This window comes from Ailuropoda melanoleuca, chromosome 8, assembly GCF_002007445.2.
Source record: "Ailuropoda melanoleuca isolate Jingjing chromosome 8, ASM200744v2, whole genome shotgun sequence".
Taxonomy (NCBI): Eukaryota; Metazoa; Chordata; class Mammalia; order Carnivora; family Ursidae; genus Ailuropoda; species Ailuropoda melanoleuca.
This window is the reverse complement of record NC_048225.1, coordinates 14,300,792-14,320,986: the sequence shown is the minus strand read 5'-3', so window position 1 is coordinate 14,320,986 and position 20,195 is coordinate 14,300,792. Positions and strand designations below refer to the sequence as shown.

The window sequence follows — 20,195 nt, the reverse complement described above, 5'->3', positions numbered from 1 at the left end:
GGATCACAACCTGAGCCAAACGAGTTGGACACTTAACCAACCAGCAGCCAGGTACCCCGAGTCTTGGTAAATTTTGAGGTGTTTTGCTGCAAAAGGGAGCTGGTTTAATAAAAGATGGGCTAGATAATAGCATGTGTATACACATAGAAACGATAGAGTAGGGAAGAAAATTAATGATGTAGGAAAGGGGGAAATCATGGCACAAAGACATTGAGTGGAGGGAATGTCTTTAAAAAGGAGAATGAAGGGAGACTGGCTGGCTCAGTCCGTGGAGCATGCGACTCGTGATCTTGGAGTTGTGAGTTCAAGCCCCACATGGGGTGTAGAGATTACTTGAAAATAAAATCTTTAAATAAATAAATTAATTTTTTAAAAAGGAGCATGAACAACCCAGTATAGGCAAGATGGAGTATACGCATGAGTGCGGATAGTGGTGAGGAGATGATGTTGTGGGAGTCAACGGGAGTTCTCCAATTGCTTCAATTTTCTTAGTAAAGTAGGAGGAAAGGTCATCTGTTGACAGAAATAATTATGGCTCAAAGAAATAAAGTATGCTTGTCAGGTAGTATGAAATGCTTTCTTAAGGCTCTGAAAAGGAATTTATATTATTGCAGTGAGACTAGCCAACTTACTGTTCTCTAGCTACACAGGTGCAAGTGCAGAGCACGCACTTAGCCGATGTGTGGCTTTTGGCAAATGAGCACAACAAAGTGAGTGAGAGGCAAGGATGCCGAGGGTATATTCATGAGAGTGATCGTGACTGACCATGGAATATAGTAAGTTGGGTAAGGAAAGAAAGGAAGACATCAGGATGGTGAGGGAGATGGTAGCATCCATTTATTGATGGTCACAGTGACTCCAAACTATGTTAGAGCAAACGGGCTGGCAAGATATAGGCAGGCAGAGAGGGATGCATGAAATTCAAACTGTGGAGTGGTTGAAAAGACTGGTAATGACTTGGGAATGAGTGCCCAAGGAAGGTGAAAGATCTAATCAATGGACTTTAACGGGAACCGAGAGGCTAGTTTGTTGGATCATTTGTGTCAGTGGTTTTCAAATTTTAGCATGTGTCAGAATCACATGGAAAACCAGTTAAAACACAGATTGCTAGATCCTACCCCGGAGTTTCTAGGTCTGAGTCTGAGAATTTTCATTTCTAAGTTTCCTGGTGATATTGCTGCTGCTGTGGTCCAGGGACCACACTTTGAAAACTACTGATCCACGTGAATGTTGAAATTGCCAATTATTAAGATGTAAGTAGTTTTGTAGAGTGACAGTGAGCCAGGAGAAAAAAAATTGTCAAGAAATAAAGAATGAGGGCGCCTGGGTGGCTCAGTCAGTTAAGCGTCTGCCTTTGGCTCAGGCCATGGTCCCGGGTTCTAGGATCGCGTCCCACATCGGGCTCCCTGCTCAGTGTGGAGCCTGCTTCTCCCTCTGCCTACTGCTCCCCCTGCTTGTGCTCTCCCTCTCTCTCTGACAAATAAATAAAATCTTAAGAAAGGGAGGGAAGGAGGGAGGGAGGGAAGGAGGAAAGGAAGAATGGCTGGGGGCGCCTGGGTGGCTCAGTTGGTTTAGTGTCGAACACTTGGTTTTGGCTTAGGTCATGATCTCTTGGGTCATGGGATGGAGCCTCAAGTCAAGCTCCGTGCTCAGTGGGGAGTCTGCTAGAAGATTCTCTCCCTCTGCCACAACCCCTACCCACTGCTTATGCACGCTCTCTCAAATAAATAAATAAAATCTTAAAAAAAAAAAAAGAATGGTTTGGTGACTGATGAACTGCAACAATCAGGGATAGCGGGTATGTAATATGATCAGATATAAATAGCTGGCTTTTATGGGGACTGTTTGCAAATTGTGCGGCTGAAGCAAAGGCTGGTAGCAGCATGAGATTAAGGCAAGGCTGCAGGCAGATCGTCAAGGATCTTCCATGGGAATATTTTCGTAGTAGGAGGTAGGCAGGTCAGTGTGAGTTCCCTGCTAAGGGAACATCTGGAGGAACTACTACTGTAGTTATCTTGGGTGATCACAACTGGACCAATGCATTTCTGGTGGGAATAAAAACTACACTACTTGGGAAATAATTCTCACAAAGTTAGGTATCACTTAAGATTAGGTAGGATGACATTGGATGGGACACTAAAGCTGAAGTAGCTCGGTCGTAGGGCCAAACAGGCCTGAGAAGAGACGGAACATTAACATAGAAGGGGACTCTGAAAGTGCAACACAGGGTCCGCCAGGTGGTCAGGCCTAAAGTCAGGGGATAGACTACAACATGGGGTCATTCATCACCTGGGCCCAATTTGGGGTGCCACTTATTACTCTTGGGATCCTAGCCAAATCATTTAATGTTTCTGCTGCTTAATTCCTGTTAGATGGGTCTGTCATTTAAGCTACGTACCTCAGGGGAAAGTCAAGGGCGAAGTGAGATAATCAGTGCAAGTGCTTTGAAGATGTGAAGTGCTGTACAAATATGAAATATGGAGAAAGTAAATTGCTTTGAGCTATCCTGAGAAATCGGGGTAGAAGAAACTTAGGTATATAAGAAAGGAGTGGAAAAGAAAGGAGAAACTGTTATCCAAGGAGAGTGTGTAGCGTATAGAACAAAGAATTAAGTTGCAATATGGGACAGTTGCACATTCAATGTGATCTTAAAATGAAAGCCTCATCAAAGGCTCTAATATTTATTTATTTTTAAAAGATTTTATGGGGGCGCCTGGGTGGCACAGCGGTTAAGCGTCTGCCTTCGGCTCAGGGCGTGATCCCGGCGTTATGGGATCGAGCCCCACATCAGGCTCCTCCGCTATGAGCCTGCTTCTTCCTCTCCCACTCCCCCTGCTTGTGTTCCCGCTCTCGCTGGCTGTCTCTTATCTCTGTCAAATATATAAAAAATAAAATCTTAAAAAAAAAAAGATTTTATGTATTTGAGAGAGAAAGAGCCAGCTCAAGCAGGGGGATCGGCAGAGGGAGAAGCAGGCTCCCTGCTAAGCAGGGAGCCCTATGTGGGGCTCGATCCCAGGACCCTGGGATCGTGACCTGAAGGCTCTGATATTGACATGCGGAAAAATGTTTTTACAGAGTGGTTTCCTGAGAAATCCTACCTTCAGACCATAGTCACTGACGTACACGTGTAATTGGCTTGAACCTGAGCAGCTGTCATCTCCCCTCTTCTCTGATGCCTTGTGCTAAGAATGTCTGGGCTCCTACCTACTGAGCGAAGTGGATGGCCACCTGTGCTCTTACATACACCCCATGCAGGTTTCTGTCCTGGCTTCTGTTACCTGGAATTGATAACGCCTGCTGCTGTGAGACCGGACAAATGGAGTGCAGAAATTGTGCCTTGTCAAAATCCTTCGATGGTTTTCCATGCACTGGCCTTAAGATAGCCTGATCCTTGGTATGGCATAAAAGGCACTTCATGATCTGGTCCCCATTCTCTGATCTTACATCGCTACTTCTACCTGGAGATTCAGTCACGTGTACGTTTTTTCACAACCTCCAATGTGCGGGATTTTTTCTGACTTAACAGCTTTTTTTTTTTTTTTATTAAAGATTTTATTTATTTGAGAGCAAGAGAGCACAAGCAGGGCTGTATCGTGACCTGAGCCAAAGGCAGGCGCTTCACCGACTGAGCCACCCAGGCGCCCCTGACCTAATAGCCTCCACACAGGCTATTCTACCTGCCCAGTACACCATGTCCCATTCTTGGCTGCCTCTTACTCTTCTGGTTTACTTTTGATACTGGTTCCTCTGACAGCCTCCCTTGAACCCCCTTCTCAAGTCTGGGTTAGACTCTTTCAAGCATACCTTCCACGTCCCTCATTATAGCACTTCTCACGTTGTTGTAACTGCATGCTTAATTACGTGTCTCACCAGACCAGACACCGAAACAGGTAACACTGCGTCTTCACGAATGTCTCTACTATTAGCATAGTGCCTGGACTTAGGAGGCACGCAGTGAATATCTGAGGGATGCTCAAGTGGCCACTGGCAGACACCTGGCACCCACAAATTCAGTGAAAGCCAGCCTCAACAGTTCTTTACTAGGAGACAAGACATTTGGGGTTCAGGAGGGCAAAAGGTAGCCGGCTAGTGAGGTGAAGGTGCCACTTCAAGGAGCCCACTGCTATTTTAGCCTACGAAAATTCTGTATGTGCACTATTAGCCACCACACACGGGAGGTGTGCTGGATGGCAGAGGAGGAAGTTGTAGTGAAGTGAGCAGTAAATGTTTATTTTGAGGACCTTCTGGGGGTGACCAGATGGTTACAAAAAAAAATACGTGTTATGAATCAACGAGGCCTTGTAGGTCATTAGTGCTAGCTGATCTCATACCTTTAAATTTTTTTGTTAATTTTAATACTCACTGTATGAAATGGAAAAACTCCTAAAGATTACCATGACTGTAGCAGTTAGTAATTTTCTGTCTTTTGCTGTGCATACTTGACGTGACCAAATGCCTTTTGAAGGGGTAGTTTCAGTTTTGACCACCTGTGATTACTGCGAGCCGCAGTAAGCAAGCAGTAAGGCACGACTGCATCTCAGGAGAGCAGCAGCCTCTGTGGAGACTTTCCTGCTGATCACTCAGGAAAACTGCCCTGGACTAAGCTAGCGGTTTCCCAAGTGCAGTGGGTAAATTTGGGACTGACTGGATAAATGTTCAATACCGCTAAAGGATTAATACCGCACTGTGAGCCATGATGCTTTTCCAATATGCAGTTAGCTTTTGGCTCTCATTAGCTGGTAATCACGTTTTGCAATGGCTGCAGGAGTTACGATGGATTTAGAAACGTACCAATAAACCATTCAAAGATGGTAAAATCCCCAGAAAAGCCAATGAGTAAGTCTCTCCTATATCCTCAATAAAACAGCTCAAGAAGACTGACAGCAAGCATTTCTATTATTTCAGGACATAATGTACTATTTAGAACCATGGAGGATGCTAAATTTGTAACTATTTAAATATCCATAGGATATTTTATTTTTGTAAAGATAGGTTCTAAAAATCATAACTGAATAGATTAATGACATGACACACATCAAAATTATATTTAAAAAGGAGGTGGTGGCTCTCAGTAGCAGCTGTGTCCTTGTGTTAAAGATGGTATAAAGATACTTAGAATACCACCACCAAATATTCCGCACTTGTAAATGCAGGTGTTATCAAAAAGGTCTATCTCCGATTCTAGCAAAGAGAAACCATCCAAATTTTATTCTTTGTGTTACGGACATGACTTAACTATTGGACTTTGGCATGTGGTATTACTGTTTTTCCTACTGTACCAAGTCCTCGTTTTCCCAAGACCTTTCCCCCGACTATTCTGGAAATAAAAGAAATTTATCATATATTTCAAACCTTCAAATTAGAATGTTATCCTCATAAATGTATTTACCAGGTTGGTATATTCACATATATCCTTTCCAATTTTAGGCTAAGCAAAAGACATGCCCTTAGAGCAAGACAATCCATCTTATCATCAAAAGAAACTGTGATCCTTCCATGTTGTGTCTGATAGAGAAAACACTGATTTTGATACATAAGCTTCTTTTATTCAAATACCAGTCTGATCACACATGGTCCAAGAACACTCAAATAATAAGCCACATATAAACAGATGTTAAAGATTGGTCTTCAAACATTATAGCCAATGAGGCCACGCTTGCCTATGATCTCGCCGACATAAAACCACATCCACACCTCGGTGGCCACCAAACCATTCAGCAGAGCTTCCTGAAAAAAGCAGCACAAATTTTAATGTACATTTTTTTCCCCTTATGTATTTAAAAGTATTCTTCTCCAGGATTGAGTAACAGAGAATATAAGGATGCTATTCATTTAGAGAGCAGTGTTAGCCAAAGTCAAGATTTACTGATGTTAACTTTGTTCAACTGCTGAGAACACTTGAACTTTCAATCATGTAAGGTAAGTAGTCCAGAGCTTATAAATTCTTTCAAAGCATTCTTTAAAGACCTGAACTGACTTAACCCTTTCATTATTAGTTTATGAGACACTTTATGAGCCCTAAAACAACCCACATCCTGGAAATAGCTGACACATTTAGACAGGGCAATATGAAAGGGTGGCTATAGGAAGGTAAGTCTCTGAATAGACATTTCTGTCTGGCCAAAGAGAATTTGTTGAGAGATGAAGAGCTCTGTCTTCCCCTTTATTCATGTATTACTTGGTTTAACTCTTTCAGAGTATTCAGTAATGACTCAGCTTCACAGATCCATGTTTTATTGCCCTGAGAGAAAAAGCAACGTCGCATCCAAGTGCAGCTACAGATCTGGAAACTCTAGCTGAAAAGTACTCCCCCACAACAAAACTGGGCCTTTCCTTTTAGCACCTGGATGTGAATTTTAATTTTCCCCTTCAAACTAGACCAGAAATACTGGAAGTCCGAAAAATAACTATATTTTCCAGGATGTAGATTCTCAAGTCAGCAGTAATTTAGTTATTTAGGCTTTTTGTATCCTCTGTTTGGCTCAAGCAAGCAAACATAAAATCTAAATTCCAATTCTTACAATCTTTAGATTTTATCTTAATGCGATTCAATAACCCTTCATATTACATGATATGCTTGCTAGGTTTTGGTATTTTTATTTTCATGTAAGTGTTAGCCTCCTGATAGTCTAAGAGATCTTTTGGCTAAACTGGAAGTATTTCCAGCCTACAGATGAAAAAAAGTATAGAATCAGCAAAGTAAGCCATCCTATTTTGGTACACTTACCAAAATAGGAGGAAAAAAAAGTTGCCCAGTAAAAATGCTCCTTTCTTTAAGACTAATAGGAAATGAAGACACAAAATAGTTGAATTATGACAAAATTAGAAAGGTAAATATCTTTCTCAGCAGTCAAGACAAAATTAGAAAGGTAAATATCTTTCTCAGCAGTCGAGAAAGAGATTATCTCTCATTATGTAGATTTCAGCCTCACTGGAAAATACATATATTAATCAAAACAATCAGAAAAATCCCAAGGGAAGACATTTTCTGTTATGCACATACGTTTCCATTTAGCCCATAGTTACCTTAACTGTGAGCTGTTTGAAGCTACCAGTTTGAGCACTCTTGACTATTTTTTTCAAGCTCTGAATAGCTGTAGGGATCTCAGCAGGGGTTGGAGGAACCAGCTCAACCTTGGCATAGTGCCAAAATGTGGCCAATCGAGGCTTCGAGTAAGTCACAGCAGCTGGAAAACAAAACAAAACAAAACAAAAAACCAGGATGAACTCACTAGAGACCGAAAGAAGCAGATGTGTGGGCTGGACACAAATATTTATTCATGCATCACATTCATTCACTGCTTGTACCAAATGTGCACCCAGTGTGAAAAGTCAAAGCTGCTCCCTGGTAACAAGAGGCTTTTAAAGATGCAGAACACCTGTGTCACAGGGAAGTTCAATCAGGCAGGAAGCTATACGCACATTCAATTATGTCAGGACTTCACTAGTGGCCAGCTAGTACTGTTACTTCACTTATGAATGGCAAATCTAGTTAACTGTAAAGTTACAAGAAGTTGGATTCAGAAGCAAGAGAAAAGACTCAATGTAACCATATTTTCTTGGTAGAAAGGGCAGAAAATTTGGAGGGAAAAAGTGCATAAGGGGAGGGAAGGAGCTACACGGAACGGCATCCTTAAGAATAAGATTAAAACTTGTCACAATGTTGGCTACAAATCCAGATGGAATTACACCAATTAGGGCCCATTTCTGGTATCCTCATCAATATGGAATTAAATCTTTCTTTAACAAAAGCCCAGCTGCTGCTCCTTCAAAACAACACAAATAATAAAAATAAAACCTACATGTATTGTTCAGAGCAGCCAAACTCTATTACTATGAAATTCCTCAAGGTAGTTACTATTTCAGAGAAAAAAAACCTTAATAACCAGGGAAGATGTAAGATTATGGCAGTGATTTCAGCAAGAGAAAGGAATTTTATTATTATTATTTTTAATTTTTAAAGATATATTTATTTGACAGCAAGAGAGCACAAGCAGGGAGAGCAGCAGAGGGAGAAACAGGCTCCCTGCTGAGCAAGGAGCCAGATGTGGGACTTGATCCCAGGACTCATGACCTAAGCCAAAGGCAGATGCTTAACCGATTGAGCCACCCAGTATCCCAAGAAAGGCATTTTATAAAAAAAGTTACATGACAAACGTAATAAAAACAGCACACTTGCATGAACATCCATGAACTGTCTACTGTTCAAAGATGGGGAGGGCACCTGGGTGGCTTATGAGGCTAAGTGTCTGCCTTCAGCTCAGGTTATGATCCCAAGGTTCTGGGATCCCGCACTGGGCTCCCTGCTCAGTAGGCAGTCTGCTTCTCCCTCTGCACACTCCCCCCCCCCATGCTTGTGTGCGCACTCTCTCTCTCTGAAGTAAATAAATAAAATCTTACCCCCCCCCCAAAACACAACAAAGATGGATTATCCAAGGTTCTTGGTACTTTTCCTATTATTAGCTTCCTGGATTTGGGTATTTCACTACTCTTAGAATTACTATCTGCACCATCCTTTGTGCTTAAGGCCACGGTTAAATCCAAGCAGACACAAGGCTCTCACGGATAGTTATCTATATAGAACTGACAGTGCCTGTAAGCTGGGGCTATCAGAGAGTACAAAATCTTGTGTGATTGTCTGTAAAATTATCTTCAACACTTTCACCCTTTAAAAAAAAATCAGTAAACTGTACACAAACACTGTACTTTAGTTGGTAAATTTGTTTTTCAGGGAGTACATGTTAAAAAGTTTGAAACTGCTTTACATATATACAAGGGATGAATAAAACATAAGTAAATGAATGGTGGATGACGGGAGCCAGGTTTCTCACTGTAGGAGAGGAAAGTTACAAATAGGCAAGAAAAGAAGAAAGAATAAATCCCATGGTACTGGATTAGAGTTGGAGACATTCTATGAACTCATGTGTAGCTTAATATATCTACAGATGGACAGATACAGAAACAACCATGTATATGCATATATTACACATGGGTTACTATACACACGCACCCGTAAGAGGGCCTAGAAGCAATGATATTCTAGCAGTCTAGTAGCAAGAAAGACACTCAGTGCCTAGATCTTGGTTTCAAAGTACCATTGTCCAACAAAAGAAACTAGGGCTCCTTGGAGAAATGGCTGATTCTAAGGCTGGGGCAGGGAAAATGTAACATGAGTCTGAAGGATTTTGTAGTACAAGAAAGGGGGTAAGTCAATGGGACAGAGGTGCCAACCTCAAAGAGTTCTCAATGGTCAAGGCTGCAACAATTTGAAAAAAGTAACATGCTACTGGAGGTAAGAAGTAGGAAATAAATGTATGTGAGTCCATACAATACATGACTGAATAAACAAACAGGGAAGAACAAATCTTTCTCACAGAATTCCATTTAATTATATGTAAATACTCCTTCCTACAGGAGATGGAATCCCTGCTGTTGACAGCTGCTCCCTGCCCCCTCAACACATGTGAGGGACTAGACCTAGTTACTTGCTTCTGGAGAACAGATTATGCGAAGGGAAAAAAACAGTAACTTTACAGTGAGAAACCTAGCAACATTACCATAACCAAATGATGAAAGCTAATTTCACCAGTGATGTTATATGGGTGGGTATCACGTAATCCTGATATGTGATTATAGCACTTCACTTTTGTGGTATTCTTTCTCAAAACCCATAGCTCCAAACTAATTATAAGAAAAACACCAGACAAATCCGAATTGGAGAACATCTTTATAGGATACCTAGATAGGTATCTGCATAGATACCTTAAAAACTGTCAAGGTCGTGGAAAGTAAGAAAAACTGTCATTAGTGTTACACATCAGAGGAAACTAGGGAGATTAACAATACAATGTGGAACCTGGATAGGCTCTTGGAACAGAAGGAGGTAAATGGAAAGAAGACTGGTAAAATTCCAATAACGTCTCAAGTTTAGTAAACAGGAAAAAAAAATTAGACTCTATGACTTCTCTGGGGAAGTCTGATGATAAACTTCTTTCTGTTAGCTTCTTTGTGCCCCCAGGGGAATTAACAGATACAGTCAGTAATTTTTTTAAAAAGTAAACCCTCTCTCTCTGTATGTACAGAACAACAACAACAACAAAACTCTGCTGAACATGGGGCTCGAAATCATGATCCAGAGATCAAGAGTCATGCTCTACAGACTGAGCCAGCCAGGTGCTCCTATAGTCAGTAAATTTTTTTTTTTTTTTAAGATTTATTTGACAGTGATCGAGAGAGCATAAGCAGAGGGAGCAACAGGCAGAGGGAGAGGGAGAAGCAAGCTTCCCGCTGAGCAAGGAGACCAATGCAGGACTCCATCCCAGGACCCTGGGATCAGGACCCGACTGAGCCACCCAGGCGTCTGTTAGTAATTTTTTAAAAAAGAGTTTATTTTGGGGGCGCCTGGGTGGCACAGCGGTTGAGCGTCTGCCTTCGGCTCAGGGCGTGATCCCGGTGTTATGGGATCGAGCCCCACATCAGGCTCCTCCGCTATGAGCCTGCTTCTTCCTCTTCGCTCCCCCTGCTTGTGTTCCCTCTCTCGCTGGCTGTCTCTATCTCTGTCGAATAAATAAATAAATTTAAAAAATCTTAAAAAAAAAAAAGTTTATTTTTAAGTCATCTCTACACCCAACGTGGAGCTTGAACCCACAACCCAAGATCAAGAGTTGCAGTCTCCACTGACTGGGCTAGCCAGGTGTCCCAATTTTTTATTAGATACTTAATATTCACATTTAATACACTGAATTATGTTACAAGGCAAAATATATTTCACATTTAACAGTCTGGTCCTAGCTGAGTTCTCCATTCTGAGTACTTTTGGAAGAATAACAGTTATCTTTTAATTACAACAATGTAGGAAAGAAGTTGTTTTTTAATAAAATTTTCTTTTGGTATTGTCTTCTTTTTGGATTTTATTACTAAAATTAGTTTGCAATCCCACCATCTGAAAGACGTGAAAGCCATGCTCTGGAAAAAAAATCCACCTGAAACTTAATGTGTAAATTAGTCGACTGTGGGGTTGTGTAGGAGACTCAAGCATTATTGTATTTGAGACTGTGAGGCCTTCAATAACTCACTGGCTGCTGATGCGAGCAAAGGAAAGAGAAGATGAATAAGAAACCAATCAGTAAAACAGGTTCAAAAATATTACATGTATTTAGAAAATTCTTTTCCATTCCCATTTCAGAATCAAATTTGAGTGAAAGCTATGTAGAGATCTGTGCTTCAACCGCTCACCAGAATATAGCACATCCAGCGAACGCGCTTCCCTCAGTTCATTTCATGCCATTTTGGAAATAAAATGGAGTAGCTTGCTGCCCAGCAGCCGACTGCAATATTTCCTGACAGAAAAGGCTACGACTCAGGGCTGTGACTATTCAGGGTTATTCTGAAGTACAGCGGTCTGCCAGTTAAGACTTCGGTTTTTTTTTTTTTTTTTAAAGATTTTATTTATTTTTTTGACAGAAAGAGACAGCCAGTGAGAGAGGGAACACAAGCAGGGGGAGTGGGAGAGGAAGAAGCAGGCTCCCAGTGGAGGAGCCTGATGTGGGGCTCGATCCCAGGACTCCGGGATCACGCCCTGAGCTGAAGGCAGACGATTAACGACTGAGCCACCCAGGCACCCCAAGACTTCGGTTTTTTTTCAAGCTGAAAAGCTCCATGAATATTAAGCTAGAATGCTAAAGATTACTGTTTACACACCTCCCTCTCTATGTTTGTGGGGAGCAGGGATACTCGTCCACAAAGTCCAATTCCACCAAAAATTTCCATTATATTAAAGAACCATTTCATAATGTGGCCAGGACAGCAGGCAAAGTCAAAGTTCAAAAGCACACCTATCCCTAAAAACGTATGCAGACTTCCAGATACCCCATTTGAGAACCAGACAACCTAATGCGGCCGAATTTAAGGGACTTTCACTTGCCTCTCCCGTCCTTTCCCCTCGACTTGCCGCAGGGCCATACCCTCCATATTCCCATTCCTCGACATCGAAGGGGGCGTCTTGGCGGCAGTGGTGGGAGACTCCGGCCTTCCCGCACACCCCTTCCCTCCTTCCCTGTCGCGGTTAGAATTCCGAACTTCTAGGATGTACAGAGAACCCAAGCTGCAGGCCAGGCGGGAGGAAAGGCTAGAGAAGAGTCGCAGACCGGCCCCTGCTCCCTTCCCCCTCCAGCCCGGCCGTCCCACCCCGGCTCCTGCGGGGCCTCGAGGTACCACTGGCCGCATCTTCCTCTCAGGCCCCCCCGCCCCGGCAGTCCGCCGCCGGGCTCACCGTTCACCAGCGCCGGGGCCTTTTCCGCGAGGTTACGGACAAACTGGGCCATGGTTCCAAGCTGGAAGATCCGTCGCCCCCGACGGCCGCTGAATGTCACCCTCCGGAAGGACCCGCCGTAGGACCCCCGTTCCGCTTCCAAGGTCAGGCCTCCTCTTTCCGCGCCGGTCCAAGGTATTTAGGTGTCCTGTTATCTTTCCGGAATCTAGCTGGCCGAATTAGTCTCTTCAGTCGCCGAAGAGAAAGTGGAGATGAAAAGATGAGGTCAGAGAACACAGGGAGAGCGGTGGGATTCCGCGAAGGAGCAGGCATCTCTTGGGGCAGCCGCTCACGGAGGCCCGGAAGGCCGGCGAGCGGAGGACGGGCGCATGCGCTCTGGGCCTCCCGTGCTGGCCGCGGCGCGGACCCGCCCCGTTCTGCGTCAGGTGTTATCGGCGGTTTTCTGAGAGAACGTGGGAAGTTAGGACTGGAAAGCAGCTCTAAGTCTTCCTAGGCTAGGACGGTCGTCTTGTAAAGACAGACAGGGTCCTCGGCCAAACATGGAAAGTGATGGGCAGAGCAGGCGCCACATAACCTGTCATCTGATCGGGTCCTTTGCCTTTTCTTTAGCTGATCTTTCCTAATCCCGGCCTCCCCCGTATCGTGTATCGGGATCGGAGTCCGGGAACTGGTTCCCCTAATTCCCCAGTGAGTCCCAAGGAACTACTCAGATGGGAGTAACAAAACATTTACTGAGGGCCTCCAGCATGCCAGGCATTTTGGAAGTTAAAGTAAGCATGTGTGTTAGGCAGTGTCCCCATTTAAGACTGGGATTGATAAACGGCCACATAGCTAGTGAGCGGCAAAGTTGGGATCTGAAAAGGTTGCTGTGTAAACAGGGTTGGGGCGTATGGGATTAGGAGTGGTGGTGATCTGAAAGATTTCCAGAGAAGATTGATGTATAACAGAACAGCTCTGTACTACAGGGTTGAAACTTTAATATAACTGGAAGAGGAGATATATGTAGAGAAGTGGCATTTGATGTGAAGAACGTAATTGTAAGTAATGTACCCTGTGAGGCGCCTGGGTGGGTCAGTCCGTTAAGCGTTTGCCTTTGGCTCAGGTCATGATCCCAGGGTCCTGGGATGGAGCCCCACGTTGGCCTCTCTGCTTAGCAGGGAGACTGCTTCTCCCTTTCCCTCTGCCTGCCGCTCGCCCTGCTTGTTCTCTCTCTCCCTGCCAAATGGATAAAATCTTAAAAAAAAAAAAAGTACCCTGGAGAAGCCTGAGCAAATCTGACTGATGGGTGGAAAGGAAAATTAGAGGTGATACCAAGGAACCAAGAGCATCATTTCAATGGAATGATTCCACTGCCAAGCTGACTCCAATTTGACTACAGAAGTCAAATTAAGGCTGGGAAAGTTAATTTACCAATATGGAAATATTAGCTATAGCACTTTCAGAAAATTAGGGTAGAAGCCAGACTAAGTATGTCTATAAAGGAATGCCAGTCAGAAAACCAAGTAAGGGGGGCTCGTGTGGCTCAGTCCTTAAGTATCTGACTCAATTTCACCTCAGGTTAGGATCTCATGACAGGAGCCCAGCACTGGGCTCTGCACTGGGCTCGGCCTGCGGGTGGAGCCTGCTTAAGATTCTTTCCTTCTCCTTCTGCAGGCACCCTCCCCCGTAAGATAAAACCAAATAAGGCTATGGAAATTAAGGTAGACACTGAAGATAGAGAAGGGGGATTGATAAAATATCTGAACAGACAAAAAGATTGGGGGGATTAGCCTTGGAACTGTGGGGCTTTTTCACAGATGGGATGATGGGAGAGAAGTTTGAAAGTGGAAAATCTGAAATTCCTATCTTTCCAGTAAGGTGGAAGGCAAGATCTTCAGTGAAGGCTAAGTGGGAGGGTGGGAAAGATCGGTGAAAAAAGTGTTAAAGTTTGGATTGGTGTTGAATTTCTGGACACATAGAAGGGTTGTTGGGCACTGTTAGCAACCACTGATTTGTGGTCGCAGCACTCTGAAGATTGTGTCATTTTTCTCCAACAGTGGTCTGTAGCTTGGATACTGGGAGAGAGGGGAATGACTGGGTCAATTTAGACTGCGGTCTTACAGGGCAGGGGTAGAGAAACTAGGGGCAAGACAGGGAATGTGATAGTGAATGATTAAAATGAAGGACCTGGGGTTTAGGCCAGATAAATAAAAGTGAAGCCAGAAGTGAACTGATGAGGAAGAAACATGCCCTAAGACTCCTCTGGATAACTCCAAGGTCCAGAAGCCTGGTAAGGGAGGTTAGCTCAGCTGGGTGACCCACATCTGATACCACCCTGAAGAGAAGTGAAGGTCAGAGTCCTCTAAAATTTCAGAGGGATTTCTGAAACTGCCACTAGGTTTTCATACTGTAATGAAGGAAGTGATAACAAAGGTTGTAAGTCAGGTGTTCCTTTATTAAATACAAGCTTTGAACAAACCCCCAGGCAAGTCTGACAAGAAGTAACTTTCCTGGAATGTTTCAAAATACAGTTATGTTAATCAAATTTTATTTCAATCAACCTTTTTGTCATTTTATTTTTTATTTTATTTTTTTGTCTAGGTTTTCCTGTGTAGCAGTTAGAGCAAGTGCATTATTTCCTCACATGACATCAACAGTGCAGCATCAGCCTCTCTGGCTTGTAAAGGCACCCAGTAGACTTATGCTCTGGGCAATGGCTGCTTAGCAACCAGCATCAAATAAAGTAATGAAGCTTTTGTAGACTGTGATACCAAATACTGGCACCTTCACCTGCACCATTAAAAAACCTTTAATGTTTCTTTGTTTTTACATATCCATTACAAACTATATTAAAAAAAAAAACACAACAAACCAAGATTGCTTGATAAAACCTACTTAAATAATTTTCCAAGTTTAGTTATTACCCTCTTGGTAAGCAATACCAGAGCTGATAAAGAGGCTTCATTTTCCTATCATACTCTAGCAAAGCCAACACATAAAACTAGGTATATAAGAAAGTCTGCTCTAATAGATTGAGAGCGGTTTCTGAGTTCCAGATAACAAAACCTCTCTTTTAAGCTTCCAAGCGCATATACACACCATGGCATACACCAAGACGATTAATTTTTTAGTCTCATTTTTGGGATGTTCTTAAATTATTTCAAAGAAAGAAAGGCACAGAGGACACTTGGTTTCCTTACCAACAATGGCCTTAAGCTATACACTTGCCCTTGTAATGAGTTTAAAGATACTAAAAAAAAAAAAAAAAAAAAAAAAAAAAAAAAAAAAAAAGATACTCAGCAGCATTAATGGTGCCATAGCCATTCATAAAAAGTTTCAGGAAAAGAACTCAAAAAAAAAAAAAAAAAAAAAGCTTGCCAGAAAAGGCTTACAATCTGAAGACCACAGAAGTAGAATACAGACACAGATACAAGAGGCAGCATAGAGGTTGTTAGCTAGAAAGCTGCTGGGAACAGCTGCCTTCTGAGGTTTTGTGCCCATTTTTCCTCCAATTTTCTCCTATAAAACTCTGGTCTTTTCCCCACTTTCTTAAAAAATGCAAACATCCCATTAGATTGGGTTTGGAAGATAATTGCGAGTAGACAGAAGCTTATTTTATACACAGTTCATTCTCAGAGAAGTAAAGGATAATAAATATGAAATGAAGCTCATTTTAAGAAAATAAACAAATCCTGTTAACCCAAGCCTTAAAGGGCCAGGTTGCACACTGAATTAATATCTTACATTCTGCCATTTCCAAGAGTCCTAGACTCTTTTTCCCATTTAAAAGCATAGCAGTAGGCAACATCTACTTTATACCTAGTGTGGGATGCCCTCTGATGTGAGGTTTTCCAAGTGATGCCATCAAAAGCACATCGAGGACTGCTTATAGCAACTCGTGTTGGAATATCCTAAAACTACCATCTTACTTGAAAGAGGCCATGGTTAAAAATGAAACAGTGACCCCTGTTTCTAGATCAAATGACTTCTCTTGTCACTTATGATATCTTCAGGCTTACAGAGATAGTGACATAGTCCATAGGAGAATGTGCCTCACTTAGCATGTTAAGCTGTGCAACTGAGTAGGAAGCGTAAGCTCAACTTGCAGAAGTGGGGCCCATCCGCCTACTAACTACATGGGGCTATGTGGATATTTAAAACGGCTGTGGACAAGGTTGTGCTCAAATTCCTACTTTGCTAATTGATGACCTAAGGCTGAATTAGAAGCAGCTCTTGGAAGTTAGGTCACAAGCCCAAACAAACATGAACTATATACATGTTATAGTCTCAGAATTTTATCTAGAGTAAGTGTGTCAGTAAATATGGCCACCCACTGCATACATCTTACCGTGGAAAAGACAATATAAAGTGGTACTCAGTTTACACTAGACCAATATAAAAATGCACATGGTGTCTATATATACTGAAATACACGGTTGATAATAATGTCTTAAAATGACATCTTTCATGGTTACAATATTTGTTCCCTAACTTTTCCACTCAAGCCTACTCCTTGTAACAAGATTTCCAAAAGATAAAGAGGGCCTAACAGCCTCCTTTTTTCTTTCACCTCAGAATTTTCTAAATAAGGTATCAAAAATTCATGTTTGTCCTACCAATCCTCCTAAAAATATTATGGGGCTAAGTTTTTTGTGGTGATGACAGCCCCAGGGGAGAGTGTTTGTCCTCCACTGGATCTTTGAGGGATGAGTTAATGCAAAATTAAGAATTACCGACAGAAACTGTGTAAGATTCCTTTTTGAAAATCACATCTATTCTATTCAAAAGCCTACTCAAACATCAAGGTATCTGCATGTGTGTGAAAGGTTATTCTGTAATATAGCAGAACTGTAACAAGAAAAGGGCTGACATCCGGGTCATGAAGACGAGTAAATACCTCGATGACACAGGACTTTCTGATGGTGTCAGCTGTCACCGAAATATGTGACATATACTTAAAAGCTGGGCTCATCAAAGGTATTTGAGCAGTTCTTGACAGAGCAAAAGTAAGGTGGCAGGAAATTTTAGTAGCTGAAGTTAATGTAACTTAAGGTAGGAAAAGGATGAAGAGTAGGAAGAGAGAACAAAGGGTACAAATGAGTGATCATTTCTAAACTTGGTGCTGCTATAATAAGCATAATTTCCTGCAAGCCAGGAGAGCATTGTAAAATTCTTAGGAATAAATGTAAATTGTCATAATTTCAGCAAGAGCAGTTCTCTAATTTAGTTGGAAGGAAGGAAAGAAGGAAGGAAGGAAAGGAAGGGAAAGAAAGAAAAAGAAAGGAAGAAAGAAAGGAAGAAAAAGAAAAGAAGGAAAAAGAAGGAATAGAACCAAAATGAGAGAAGCCACAAACAACTGTTTATCTACATTCTGGGGTTGGTTGTTTTTGGTTTGTTTAGTTCACAGTATTTATTCAAGTTGCTCCTTTTGTTGTTGTTTCCTCTCTGCGAGCCACCGCTGGATTTTTTCTTTTAGTTCTGTGTTTGGCCGGATCTGGTCCATGGTGAGGGGACTACGGTTAAAGGGATCGGTTTGGTCACTGGGACAAAGAGAGAAAGGGAAAGGGGTTATTTCTGTAAGTTCTAACACCCAGAGCCCAAGCTAGAAAAGCGGGTGCTTCTCCTTCTGAAACTGAAGCCAGATGCACTGAGTCAGGCGCTGACTTGAGGTTAGAAAGGAGACGAGAGAAAGAGTGATTCAGGAGGTTTCTGGGTTTTCTGCAGATTATTTAGCTACTTGGTCTCTATGCTCCTTAACAAACTTTATCTCCACGCTGCTGTTCAGGTGATACGTGATTCGAGTTTCCTAAGGCAGAGAGCCTGTACACTCACATGAGCATACAGAGCTGCTGGTGGTTTCAGTGACAGGCTCTCGAAATAGTCTAAAGTGTGAAGGGATAAAGCCTTGTAGAGTGACACCTGATTCAATCAGCTGACTGCTACACAAATAAATGGAGATTATGGCTTCCTGACAGGTCAGAAGGTTTATAATATACTTGAAGGGCTGATATATCTTCTGTCTGTATCCTGAGGCCACAATAAAATACAAAGTTTCACTGACAGTTTGGAAAAGACAGATCACCGTATGACAGCATTACGCGTATAGTGAATGCTTAATACCAAATACCACGAAGTAGAAAATCCTTTTTTGCAATGTTTAAAAAACAGCATTTCCTTAAATTTGGGTCAACTTATAGAACCTGATTTTAAATAGGAAGAGTTTCTCAGTACCCATTTCTACATAATGCAGCAGGCCCTGCCTGCAGGTTCGGCGGGACTCATGGCCACCGTGGCTGAGTACGACAGCAGCGGCAGAAGCTGGCTTAACCTATATGCAATGGCTACAGCGTAAAACCGACTTAAACAAAACAAAGTTATCATTTCTATTTTTACAACTGAAATACAATTAAAACAAGTTCAAGTCAACTTATACTTCAGGTTGACATAATTTATAATTTATTTATATTCTACAGATAGAAATTATTTCCTCAAGGAAGGAACAGGTAAGGGGTATAGGGCCAGCATTTCTCAATGGTGTGTCTTGTTTTGGATGTTTAAATCCTCAACAATCAAGTGATACGGCTCTACCGAAATGCCTCCCCAACTCATTAATAATCAACAATACGGAGCACCTTGTGGGTGGATAGTACCGTATTAGGAAACTGGGGAAAAAGGACAGCTAACACACGTCTGTTGTCTTGAGGCTGCTCTTTGGGGCTAGCGTACCTGAGCAAATGCCTAGCAATGGTGGATCTATCCACAGTGACTCTGGAGGACGGCAGCACCACGGGGTCAGACATGAGCGTGCTCATGATGGGATCCAGGAACTCATCACAGGCATCTGCATAGGTCTCCTCCTCCTGTTGTTGGAGGTCTGCTAGGGACTAAGCACAAACACCTGGTCGCTAAGCTGAATTCACGGAGCAGCTGAATTCAAAAAACTCAGTGACTATAATCTTAAAAGGTCACTGAGGACCCTTTACAGCGACAATGACAATTCGCAGCTTTATTTTCTAAACAAGCCAAGAAGGGTATCATAAAAGCGAGTTTAGCGTTCAACCCCAACTCCCAAACCGAAGTTTGGCTCAGCTGCTGGCAGTCATGACTAGGGATGGGTTTAAGTGTTAACAAGAAAAGAAACGCATCACATACGAGATCCTCCTGGCAGCAGTCCTACTGTAAATGTCATCACTGAAAAGGGGACGGTGGTAGGAGAGGTATTTGCAGAGTCACTCATGCAGTCAGTGTATGAAAAGCAGCTTCTGGTTTTAGGTACAAACAGGTATAGGAGGAGTTTAAAAGTAGCTTCAACATTTTGATCCCTTCATGACTCTAGTTCCTCAGGCACCCTATCTGGCTAAGCTCTAGGAAAGATGGAGCCCAACTCAATAAAATAAGTAGTTCAATGAAGGGAACACGGATGTCAAAAAGGAAGGTTTTCTTTTTTTTAATAGGAAGGTTTTCTATTAGAATCTGTGCCATGATTTTTCCTTCTTTGTAACTAATGGAGTTTTGTCAAATTCCAACCAAAAGAATTAGCTGAATATAAGACAGTATTTTCATCTATAAAATGTATGACTATTCCCATATAAGCCACTACTAACTACAAATATAATGGAGGAAATCTATACAAGTCAAATGACTAAAAACAACTGATCTTGAATCCTATTTGAAAAAGTTCTGTGTTAACAACAAAGATTTTCAAGTCTATCGATAACACTGTGTAGAAAAGTTTACATAGAGTCTATAATAAAGTCTGCACATCCTTCTCTTCTAGTAGAAGCTTTTTAAGTCAATTTTCTGTTCTTCACTCTCATGTTGAAAAGAGATGAAGAACTTAGTGATAATATAATACGGTGGCATATGGAAATCTTTAACTACCGTATTGTATACCTGAACTAACACTGTATGTTAACTAACTGGAATAAAAATAAAAACTTAGAAA

The 20,195-nt window shown here is 42.1% G+C and overlaps 2 protein-coding genes across 4 annotated transcripts in view; both read right to left on the bottom strand.

The window, feature by feature from the left end:
• Positions 1–5,524: 5,524 nt before the first annotated feature.
• ATP5MG (ATP synthase membrane subunit g) lies at positions 5,525–12,575 on the bottom strand. The gene is made up of 3 exons (XM_034665875.1): positions 12,272–12,575; positions 7,027–7,187; positions 5,525–5,727 (listed from the first exon to the last, which is right to left on the bottom strand). Exons 1-3 carry the CDS (start codon positions 12,321–12,323, stop codon positions 5,629–5,631), a joined length of 312 nt encoding a protein of 103 aa, XP_034521766.1. The 5' UTR covers positions 12,324–12,575; the 3' UTR covers positions 5,525–5,628.
• Positions 12,576–14,684: 2,109 nt separating this feature from the next.
• The window catches only part of UBE4A (ubiquitination factor E4A), a 36,023-nt gene continuing 30,512 nt past the window's right edge, over positions 14,685–20,195 (bottom strand). For 2 of the 3 annotated variants that reach the window (XM_002927875.4, XM_034665874.1), the window contains 2 exons: positions 18,977–19,134; positions 14,685–17,790 (listed from right to left, as the gene is read on the bottom strand). In XM_002927875.4, coding sequence (XP_002927921.1) covers positions 17,661–17,790; positions 18,977–19,134 — 288 coding nt within the window. In that variant the 3' untranslated portion in view covers positions 14,685–17,660. Of the gene's footprint in view, positions 17,791–18,976; positions 19,135–19,402; positions 19,513–20,195 lie in introns of those variants that run through there. The other variant, XR_860463.3, reaches the window with a different exon arrangement.

What these genes read in the sequence shown, in the direction of transcription:
- ATP5MG (XM_034665875.1), bottom strand. Translation starts at nt 12,323, where the DNA reads ATGGCCCAGTTTGTCCGTAACCTCGCGGAAAAGGCCCCGGCGCTGGTG. An exon ending in GGCCCCGGCGCTGGTGAACG is followed by an intron (nt 7,188 to 12,271) that starts GTGAGCCCGGCG and finishes TTTGTTTTCCAG; the next exon opens with CTGCTGTGACTTACTCGAAG. An exon ending in TCAAACAGCTCACAGTTAAG is followed by an intron (nt 5,728 to 7,026) that starts GTAACTATGGGC and finishes TGCTTTTTTCAG; the next exon opens with GAAGCTCTGCTGAATGGTTT.